This window comes from Mesoplodon densirostris, chromosome 3, assembly GCF_025265405.1.
Source record: "Mesoplodon densirostris isolate mMesDen1 chromosome 3, mMesDen1 primary haplotype, whole genome shotgun sequence".
Classification (NCBI taxonomy): Eukaryota; Metazoa; Chordata; class Mammalia; order Artiodactyla; family Ziphiidae; genus Mesoplodon; species Mesoplodon densirostris.
In genome coordinates this window covers 97162653-97174890 of record NC_082663.1, presented here as the reverse complement: position 1 = coordinate 97174890, position 12238 = coordinate 97162653, and the positions used below count along the sequence as shown (strand labels likewise).

Here is a 12238-nt window from a genome sequence, read left to right as displayed (position 1 = left end):
AAATTATAAATGGTGATTAAATTACCAAGTAATTTAACAGAAGGAATGCAAGTGGTTCCCTACTTTTGTCCTAACTAGAGGAATATCTAAAACTCAAAAAATAATAAATTCCAGTCCTAAATGGCTAAAAACAAATAATACCTTGGCATTAAGAAAAATCTTCAATTTCCAGCATTTTATATATGTGGTTTTCTTAACTATTATATACAATAGATATCAGCCTTAACTCAACAAGCATATAATTTGAGAAAAAGCCTGTTGCTTTCAGGACACTAATGATTCCCATCTTTATGTAAATACCACAAGTTGTATGCTGATGAAACTTACACTTCTTATCAGTAGAATCAGACTTTCATCCTAGTCTTCTATCCATTTTTAAATAATAATGGCACAATGATATAAAGACTGGCCTGTGCAAATGAAAAAACAAAAACAAACAAACAAACAAAAACAAGTTTACCATTAACTGAGATGAGAAAACTACAGGAACAGTTTCAAGAGGAATGATCCAAAGATCAGTTTATTTTTTTAATGTTAAGCTTGAGATGCCTATCCTATATCCAATGAAACTGTCAAGTAGGCTAGAGAAAAAATGTTTTATTAGAAAATAGTTTTTAAACCCAGAAGCCTAGATGTGATTGCCAGGGAAGTACAAAAGAGAAGAGAAGAGGATCAGGGACTGACTCCTGGCACAATACAAAATTTAGAGGTTGTAGAAATGAGAAGAAAGTAGCAAATATGACTGACTAAAACAAGCAGCCAGAAAGGAGAAAAACCAGAAGAGCACGGACCTTGACTTTTATACTGTCATAGATGCTGGGGACATAAAAATCAATAAACTTACAATCTCTGTCCCCAAAGCTCCAAGTCTAGTGATGAAGACAAACATATACAAAAGTAATTTTGATATAACACATATGTAGAAAATCCTAAGTAACTGCAAAAAAACTACTAAAACTAGTGGCCAATTTTAAGAAAGTTATGGCAAAAGATTAATATGAAACATCAATAGTTTTCAATATACTAGAAACAAACAATTGGAAAATATCAAAAATGCAATTCCATTTTTAGTAGCAACCAAAATCATGCAAATACACAGTCTTAGTCTGTTCAGGCCACTAAAACAAAATACCACAGACTGCATAGCTTAGTAATAACAACATTTATTTCTCACAGTTGTGGAGATTGGAAGTCTGAGATAAGGGTGCCAGCGAGGTTGAGCGAGGGCCCTCTTCCAGACTGCAGACTTCTTGTATCCTCACATGGCAGAAGGAGGCAAGGAAGTTCTCTAGGGCCTCTTTATAAGGGCACTAATCCCATTCATTAGGTTTCTTTCCTTATTACCTAATCACCCCCCAAAGGTCCTACCTCCTAATATCATCACCATGGGGGTGAGGTTTCAACATACAAATCTTGAAGAGACACAAACATTCAGTCTATAGCATAAGGATAACAAAATTTGTGCAAATCCTGGTCACTGGAAAAACTACAAACATTATTGGAATAAATTGAAGAAGATATCAATAAATGGAGAGATATACCATGCTCATGAATTTAAAGATTCAATATTATTAAGATGTCAGTTCTTCCAGAAATGATCTATAGAATTTAGGACAATCTAATTAAATCCCCAGCAGGAATTTTTTAACAGAAACTGACAGGCTGATTCTAAAATTTAAATGGAAAGGCAAATGACCTAAAAGTGTCAAACCAATTTTTTTAAAGAGTTGGAGGAGCTATATTACCTAACTTGAAGAATATAAAAGTACGGCAATAAAGACAATGTGGCATTGGCAAAGGATAGACATGAAGACCCATCAATTGACTTCTAATGAAGGTACCAAGGTAAATGATGCTGGAACAACTAGATATCTACATGGAAACAAAATAAAAAACAACCTCTACCTAACACCAAACACAAAAATGAACTCAAAATGGATCACAGACCTAAATGTAAGTGCTAAAACCATCAAACTTCTAGGAGAAAACATAAAAGGAAATCTTTGTGATCTTAGGATAGGCAAAGATTTTAGAGAGAGCCATAAAAGTATGAACCATAGGGGCTTCCCTGGTGGCGCAGTGGTTTAGAGTCCGCCTGCCGACGCAGGGGACACGGGTTCGTGCCCCGGTCTGGGAAGATCCCACATGCCACGGAGCGGCTAGGCCCGTGAGCCATAGCCACTGAGCCTGCGCGTCCGGAGCCTATGCTCCGCAACAGGAGAGGCCACAACAGTGAGAGGCCTGCGTAACGAAAAAAAAAAAAAAAGTATGAACCATAAAAGAAAAAAATTATAAACTAGACTTCATCAAAATAAAAAATTCTGTTCTTCAAAAGTCACCATTAAGAAAAAGGCAAGCCATGGACTAATAAAATATTCACAATACATATACCTGACAAAGGACTTGTATCCAAACTATATAAATAATTCTTACCACAATAAGAAAATGAAATCTACCCCACTCTAAAGCAATTATACTCCAAAAAAGATGTTAAAAGAAAAATAAATTTAAAAAAAAAGAAAATGAAATCTATACAAAATGGGCGAAGATTGGAACAGATAATTCACAAAAGAAGATAAACAAATGGCCAATAAACACATAAAAAGATATTCAAAATCCTTATGTTCAACATCCTTATACCCATTAGAATGGCTAAAACTTTAAAGAATGGCAGCACCAAGTGTTGGCCAGGATATGAAGAAACTGCTGGTTGGAATGTAAAATAGTATAACCACTTTGGAAAACTGTTTGGCAGTTTCTCATATAGTTAAATATACACTGACCCTACAACCCAGTCAATCCACCCCTAAGAAATTACTCAAGAAAAATAAAAATACATGTCCATAAAAAGATGTGTACATGAATGTTAACAAATTTATTCAAAATAGCCCAAAGCTGGAAAGAGCCCCACTATCCATCAACAAGTGAATGGATAAACAAACTGTGACACATCCGTATGATAGAATACCACCAAGCAATAAAAAAGAATACCAACCCACAATAAAAAGGAGCAAACCATTAATACATTCAATAGCATAGATGAACCTCAAAATCACACTCAGTGGAAGAAGCCAGAGGAAAGTACATGTGTATAATTCCATCTATATAAAATCCTACTAAACACAATCTATAGTGACACAAGGCAGATCAGTGGTTTCCTGCAGCCAGAGTTTAGGGAGGAAAGAACTGCCAGGGGCCATGAGGAAACTTTTTAGCACGATGAAAATGCTCTGTATTTTGATTATGACCATGATCTCACAGATATAACGCTATCAAAATTCACCAAATAGTACAATTAAAAGGATACAGATTACACTATGTAAATTATAATTTAATAATGCTATTTTTAAAAAGATACAATATATTAAAGGCTGTAACAGAGGAATGTATAGGTGCGATAAGAGAACATCTTCAATCTCTTTGCCATCCTCTAGTCATGGGCAAGAACAGGAGGCAGTAAGCCTCAAAGGAACAAGCCACACTACTACTTGCCTCCCAGAGAAAGAATTCTATACTGTGACATCTATAAGTATACAAAGACAAGGTCAGGATCTCAGAGATGACTATTATGCAATACAGTATCCACATTACAAGAGGTATAAATGCTTTATTACAAATATCACAACTTAGGGATACTCTCTAACCTATACCCTCAAGTTTGGATGCCACAAAAGTCAACCTAGTGTCCTTGCTAGGGTGGCATGAAACTTAAAATTATACTCCTTGACCCACAGACTTGGCCAAAATACCTAATTGGTCTTCATATCCAAGTTATAAAGTGATGAGGGAAAACATCAGTGAATCATCCTTCAGACTCCTTACCACCTCTGCATACCATGAATATATGAAGACCATAGTACAAGTTTGAGGACACCGAAATGTCATTCAGCTAATGCTCTCACAGTTGACAACACTCTGAAAAAGTACATCAATTCTATTTAGCAAGTGCACATCTTTGACTACTATGACATAAGAGTAATTATGCTAACAGCACAGTTCTTTGGCATTGGTAAAATCTTTATTTAATTTGTTAATGGTCTGGTTTTAGTCAATTATTTATAAAGCAGAGAATACATTTCTACTTCAAATTAGATTGATTAAGGGTCTCTAAGATCTAAAGTTCTTTAAATTGATTGCTGCATCAACAGCTAATGACATCACCTTTTTTCCCCTGGAGAATTTCCATTTCAAGCTAAAGCAATTCTTATTATACATATTCCCACTTTCAAAGAGGAAAAATGTAAATGACTGAATCTAGTATTCCAGCAAAACTCAAGAGTCATGAAATAAATGAACCTCAAAAGGCTTAAAGTACAACCAAAATGAAAACACAAAAGAACACTAGGAAATACAAAATATAATCCATACCCTCCTCTCTTTACTTTTCTTTCTAACACCAATAAACACAAATATCCCTCTTTTTAAGAAAACCCTATAAACTGAACCTCAAAATAGCACAATTAGTAAAGTAGGAATATTGTGCATTTATTTAATCAACAACTATTTTTTGAGAACACACTATCTACCAGGGGCCATTTAAAGTAGTGAAAATATAGTAGTGAACAAAACAGACAAAAATTCCTGCCCTTGTGGAGTTTATAGTTTAGTAGTAGAGACAGACAATTTTAAAAAATGAACACGTAGAACATATAGAAAGCCAGATAAGAATAATAAGTATTATAGAGAAAAACGAAGTAAGAATGTACCATAGAAGCGGAAGCACTTTTCACTATGATGATTACAGCAAGGCTCACTGATAAGTGTGATATTTGCACAAAGAGCTGAAAAAGATAAGGAAGCCAACCACATGAACATCCAAGAGTTCCTGAGGTAAAGAGAATAGAATTATCCAAAGTGAGCCAGGTCGAGGTCAACAAGATAGTGGACCAAAAGGGGTTACTGATCATGTAGGGTCTTAAAGGCAACTGTAAGAACTTTGACTTCCATTATAAACAACACGGAAAGACTTGGTGGATCTGGAGCAAGGACAGAATAAGACTTACCATTTAAAAGAAGCACCTTTAGAGTTCCTAATCTGATGATGGTAGGAAGTAGTTTATATCACATCAACTTCCCTTGCAAATAAAAAGTATGATTTCTAGGGCTTCCCTGGTAGCGCAGTGGTTGAGAGTCTGCCTGCCGATGCAAGGGACACGGGTTTGTGCCCCGGTCCGGGAAGATCCCACATGCCGCGGAGCGGCTGGGCCCGTGAGCCATGGCCGCTGAGCCTGCACGTCCGGAGCCTGTGCTCCACAGTGGGAGAGGCCACAGCAGTGAGAGGCCCACGTACCGCAAAAAAAAAAAAAAGTATAACTTCTAAACAAAATATTTTAAAAACAGTGATTTGAAGGCATTGGAGAATGACTAAAAGCAGAAAGAAGTTAAAGGGAAGGGATCCACACAAGGTGACAGATTCGTAAAAGAAGGGAACCAAACAAGGTGACAGATTTACAATTATATGACTTTTTACATTTATATGACTTTTTCCCAATCCGTGCAGCATGGACTGGCTAAAACTCAAATACAAAGCCTAAGATTTGGCTTAAGGGGTCAGCAATCCCATTGCTAGACATTTACTCAAGGGAAATAAAAATATATGTCCACAAAAAGACTTGTACACAAATGTCAAATAGCAGTCTTATTCCTAATAGCCAGAAACTGGAAACAACCCAAAAGTCTATCAAGAGGAGTACAGATAAACAAATTGTGTTATTTTCATACAAGGAAATATTACTCAGCAACAAAAGAATTGCTGATACAAGTAACATGAATGAATCCAAAAAAACATTATGTTGAGAGACAGTAGACAGACACTTTTATTTGAGTTCATTTATATTAACTCTACGAACAGAAAAAAAACAACCTACAGTGATGGAAGTTTGAGTATGAAGGTGGAGGGAATTAAAACTGGGCACTTTCCAGGTGATGAAAATTTTCTCTATTTTGTTAAGGAGAATGATTAAATGGGTATATATAATTTCTAAAATTCATCAAACTGAGCACACTTAAAATCTCTGCATTTTCTGCAGGTAAATTATATTTCAATAAAAAAACAGTAAATGAATATAACAGCATTTAAACCTCACAAACATTTACATTCAGTCAATTCCAGCATATGGAAAAACTTGGCTTTCACTTCATTCTTAACATACCATCTTCATTTCACTTCATTCTTAACATGCCAACAACTAACGCAACAAATGAGGCAGAAATTTGACTTGTATATGGATATAATTATAACAAAATACCTTTCCTATAAATGCAGATGATAATGTTAAGAAGCGTTTAAATCTTGAAAAAGCACTCAGATATGTATTCATAGTTACGTATTTAGATTTATCTATATGAAGTATGCTTTTTCTGTTCTCTTTTTAATAAAGCCATTCATCCATCCTTAGAATTCCAAAAGAAATGAAATTAGAATATAAAAGAAAATAAAACAAAAGAATACACTAAGTTTTAAAAATGTCAAATCTAAATTTCTTATATTACATATAAAAGACAGATATTTAACAATTAATGAAGCAAACAATTAGTTGTTACACTTAACAATAAAGTAAATCTTATTATAATGGCTTAAAGAGGATTTTTTTAAAAGACTGTTTAGGAACATTATTATCTTAAGAACGTTAGCCATCCATTTTTAAATGCAGGCTTCTCGAGAACATATGAGACATGATGAATTTTCACTACATAATGAAATAATAAATTTGCTATGTAACTGGTAAAATTAAGAACACTCTTAATAGGATGAAATCACAATACACACATTTTGAGCATTCAAAACAAATACAACTGTCACCTTTATCTTTAAAATTTTCCTAACAAACATACAAGTACATTTTAAGAAAAGGAATCAGTAAAGGAATCAGTAACCTTTAAAGAGCAGGCTACTCAGAGTGCTAAAAATATGCCTTATGTATATTTCTCATAATCATATGTTACTGAGGAATAGGGTGAACTTCAAATGTAAAAATATTTTAGAAAAAATATCATATAAAAAACACAATTCTTTTCCTTAAGGTCTCAGAAAAAAAGAGATTATCAATATGTCAGTAATATTTAACATATAAGTTTTTACATTTTGTATAGCAGGAATATACATAAAGGAACTCTAACCAGAATTTTAGGAGTAAAATTAAACATAGTATTCAAGGTCTGTTTGAAAGGGTATTCATAATTTAATAAATGTTGTAACCACACAGGCATTTTAACAAAAATCAAACAGAAAAACCTGTTAGAAGGACACTGCTAACATAGTCAACACTGATAAAAGAGGGAAGACTACCAATTCTAATAAGCAGTGGTAACATTTCAGTGTCCAAAGAGGTTAAGATAAAGTGTATTTAAAAAAAGAAAAAGTGAGACAGGATAAAATTTTTAAATCCCTTCAATCATATCCTGTAAAAAGCTATCCAATCGGGCTTCCCTGGTGGCGCAGTGGTAGAGAGTCCGCCTGCCGATGCAGGGGACACGGGTTCGTGCCCCAGTCTGGGAAGATCCCACATGCCGCGGAGCGGCTGGGCCCGTGAGCCATGGCCGCTGAGCCTGCGCGTCCGGAGGCTGTGCTCCGCAACGGGAGAGGCCACAACAGTGAGAGCCCCGCGTACCGCAAAAAAAAAAAAAAAAAAGCTATCCAATCAATTTTCAATCTGCCTCTCATTTATTAGATTTAAATAATAGAAGGTTAAAAAGAGGTGTTTTTAAAAACTCAATTAAAAATAAGTTCCTTCTGATTTTTTAACTTGTTATTTAATTGAATCTGACCCTCTCTGAATTCAGAATTACTTACACAGATGTTCCACTGCAAGCACCACACAGTTTATGTTAACCTCTAAATGACTGTAAAACAGTCACTGCAAATACAACTTTTGTTCATTATATAATAAATCACTGCCATATATTTTTGTTACAATTTAAATGACATGATCTATTTTCATCCACAGCTATTTTAGTCACCATATTGTAACAGTCATCAGGGCAAAAAAGGAAGATAACATTATAGTTGCCAGAGGTACCATGACATAAAAGGAACAAGGCTCAATTAAGAGAGAGACCAATCTCGGACTTCCCTAGTGGTGCAGCAGTTGAGAATCTGCCTGCCAATGCAGGGGACACGGGTTCAAGCCCTGGTCTGGGAAGATCCCACATGCCACGGGGCAACTAAAGCCCGTGTGCCACAACTACTGAGCCTGCGCGCCACAACTACTGAAGCCCACGCACCTAGACCCCGTGATCTGCAACAAGAAGCCACCTCAATGAGAAGCCCACGCACTGCAACAAAGAGTAGCCCCCACTCACCACAACTAGAGAAAGCCTGCATGTAGCAATGAAGACCCAATGCAGCCAAAAAATAAATAAATAAAATTAAAAAAAAAAAAGAGAGAGAGCCCAATCTGATTCCCACCTCACCTTCATCATGGACCACTTGGGTTAACATGGTAAAGGTACACTTTAGAAAGTTTTATTTCTTTTTCAAAGATATAAAACACACACACGTATACACACACACACACAAACTATGTAAACCACCATGCATAATGCCTGACACAGAAAAATTCTGCTGCTAACATTTAGGTGGTAGTATAGCACAGTGGCTTAGAAGTGTAACTACTTTGTTAAATCCCAACTCTACCACTTATTTAGCTGCATGACCATGGACCAGTTATTTAATCTCTCTAATCCTCAGTTTAATTTTAAATATAAACTAGAACTATTAATGGATCTTACAAGATATAATGCACTTAGTAGAGTTTTTGGCCCACCGTAAACACAAGAAATGTTTGCTATTATTATATGATCTTAATTAGCATTTAAGGTATTAAAAATGTATTAGCTACCCTCTCATGTACTCTGTATTGGCAAAAGATAATTTCCTACATTCTCAAGGAACCAGTGTCGTAGGGACCAATTAATCATATCCAACTACTTTTTTGCATTTTATATGACAACTGATCAAACTACTTCTTAAACAGAAGTTAATGTAATACAACATAAGGAAGGAATATTACTTTTAAAAATTTATTTATTTATTTATTTTATTTTTGGCTGCGTTGGGTCCTCACCGCGACGCGTGGGCTTTCTCTAGTTGTGGCGAGTGGGGACTACTCTTCGTTGCGGTGCACGGGCTTCTCATTGCAGTGGCTTCTCTTGTTGCGAAGCACGGGCTCTAGGCACACGGGCTTCAGTAGTTGTGGCATGTAGACTCAGTAGTTGTGGCTCACAGGCTCTAGAGTGCAGGCTCAGTAGTTGTGGTGCACGCGTCTAGCTGCTCTGCGGCATGTGGGATCTTCCCAGACCAGGGCTTGAACCCGGGTCCCCTGCATTGGCAGGCAGACTCTTAACCACTGCGCCACCAGGGAAGCCCCAGAAATATTACTTTTAAAAAAGCAACAAACTATCATCCAGAAAACAATAAAAAATGACTTACTATTAGAGGTGAAAAAAGAAATATTTTTAACTATACAAGTATACTGTACTTATATAAATGCAAGAAAAAAAACAGAAGAAAATTATATAAATATAAAAAATAGGCAAATATTCAAAGGCAAGTGGAGACTTTTTTTTTTTTAATGGTGATGGTTAAAAAAATTTTAGGGATAAATAAATGGAAAACTTAAAACCTGTACAGGGTACAGGAAAAAGCAGAAATTAAAATGAAAAATGAAGCTGTGATGTGGAGGACACTTGAGAGCTCTTAGAATGTAGAGTTAAAAAAAAGAGAGAGAAATGAAAACAATACAGGGGCATTTTCTAAAAACCCATAGCTAGCATCTTTTTGTTTCTATTTTATACATTAGATCCCCAGAATTTATTCATCTTATAACTTGAAATTTGTATTCTTTGAACAACATTGCCTCCATTTCCCTACCCCAGCCCCAGCCCCTGGTAACCACCATCCTACTCTCTTTTTAATATTTTTGCCGTACCAACCAGCATGCAGGATCTTAACTCCCTGACCAGGGATTGAACCTGTGCCCCTGCCGTGGAAGCGAGGAGTCTTAACCACTGAACTACCAGGGAAGACCCCAGCATCTTACTTGATGATGAGAGACTGAATGCTTCCTCTCTAAAACTGGGAACAAAGCATGATGTTCAAACTTACCAATCTTATTCAACATCATATTAGAAGTTCTAGTCAGTATAGTAAGGCAGGAGAAACAAAAGCTGAACAAACTGAAAAGGAAGAAATAAAACTATCTCTATATTCATGAACAATCTGACTTCCTACAAAGAAAATCACAAGGAAGACCACCAAAAAAACTGCTATAACTAATTAGTGAGTTTACCAAGGTCTTGAATACAATATCAATATATAAAAATCAATTGTGTTTCTATATACTAGCAGTAAACAACTAGAAACCAAAATTTTAAAACCAGTATCATTTACAACAACTACAAAAAATAACTTAGGTTAAGAGTGTTCAAATCTAACAAAATATGCTGAAAAATGAAAAACACTGATATAAGAAATCAAACAAGACCTAAATAAATGGAGATATACTCAATAATGTTAAGAAGTCATTTATCTACAAAGTGACCTATAAATTAAAGGATTTTTTGCAGATATTAAGAAACCTGGTTTTCAAATTTGTATTAAAAGGTAAAGAAACTAGAATAGCCAAAACAATTATTAAAAAGAACAAAGTCAGCAGATTAACAATACTTGATTTTAAGACTTACTACAAAGCTACAGTAATTAAAGCAGCATGATATTGGCATAAAGATAGACAAATAGATAAATGAAACCAAAAAGAGAATCTAGAAAGAGATACACAAATATGTCAAACGATTTTTGACAAAGGGGCTAAGGCAATTCAATAACAAAAGGATGTTATCAATAATTATGCTGAAACAAATGAACATCCATATCAGAAAAAAAAAAACAACTTGGACCTGTACCTCATGGCTTATATAAAATTAACCCAAACTGGATGTTAGACTTAAATGTAAAACACAAACTATAAAACACTTAGAAGAAAACAAAAGTTTGTGACATTGCATTAAGCTACAGATTCTTAGATACAAAACCAAAGGCAGTATCAACAAAAGAAAAAAATGATAAATCAAATTTGATCAGATTTTAAAGGTTTTACTTTGCAAAAGACACTGTTAGAAACTAAAAAGGAAAGCTACAGACTAAGAGAAAATATCTGCAAATCATATATCTGACAAAAAAAGATTCACAAAACTCAACAGAAAGAAAACAAACACCTTCTACAAATTGTAACAACCAAAAACACAAGAACAAAAACAAAACCCATGCATTTCTATATGCTGGGATTTACACTTCTAATTGTCCTTTATATTACTATAATTATCTGTCACAGTGTGGAAATACAGTTAGACAAAAGATCTGAACAGACACTTCACCAAAGGAGACATATGGATGGCAAGTAAGTACATAAAAAGATAATCATCATAATCTGTTATTAGGGAAATGTAAATTAAAAACACAAGATATCATTACAAAACCTAACAGAATAGCTTTAATACAGACAACTGACAATACCAAGAGCTGACAAGGATTTGGAACTACTGGAACGCTCATATAATGCTGGTGAAAATGCAAAAAAACACCAATCACAAATATTTCCAGAAAATAGAAGAGGAGAGTGGAATTTTTCAGATATAATAATTTATGCCATACATACATATTGAAAAATATCTTTTGAGTAGTATACACTATACCTTGTGGGGTGCAAGAATCCTCTGCCTGAATTTTTCAACTGTTTCTTGACCCATAGAAGACCAAGCATTGACAAATGCTTCTGCTTTGTCTTGTCTAAGATGAATGTTCTCTAATTGCTGCTGCAAAGCTGCTGGCTTCACATTGTAATATACTGCCTATAAAAGAAGAAAAAAAAATTATATATATCCCTACTGTTCATACAGAGACCTTGAACTGTAATCAAATACAACATTATTTTAAATGATTTAAATTTAGAAAATTTCCTATTTCTGCTGCAGAGATTGTTTTATTATTTTACAAATAATAATATACTCAACCAAGGGCTGGAAGATTCAGAATTAAATGGCCTAAATTATTCAAGCTAAACTGCTTCATTTTTGCCTGTGGTTTAAGTAATACTAAATCTACTTAACAGAAAAACTTCTTTGCTTTGGCTATGTAAATGGTATCCTAATTAAAAGTTCATTTCCTTATTTCACTTCATTATTTCAAATAAGTACACAGTGGTTTTGTTTCCCAACTATCAACATTTTTCCAAGAAACACT

General features: G+C 34.7%; 1 protein-coding gene across 3 annotated transcripts in view; it reads right to left on the bottom strand.

Annotated features, from left to right (window-relative positions):
- COMMD10 (COMM domain containing 10) overlaps positions 1 to 12238 on the bottom strand; it is a 169263-nt gene that overhangs the window by 144450 nt on the left and 12575 nt on the right. For all 3 annotated transcript variants that reach the window (XM_060091861.1, XM_060091863.1, XM_060091862.1), the window contains exon 4: positions 11692 to 11847. In XM_060091861.1, coding sequence (XP_059947844.1) covers positions 11692 to 11847 — 156 coding nt within the window. The remainder of the gene's footprint in view (positions 1 to 11691; positions 11848 to 12238) is intronic.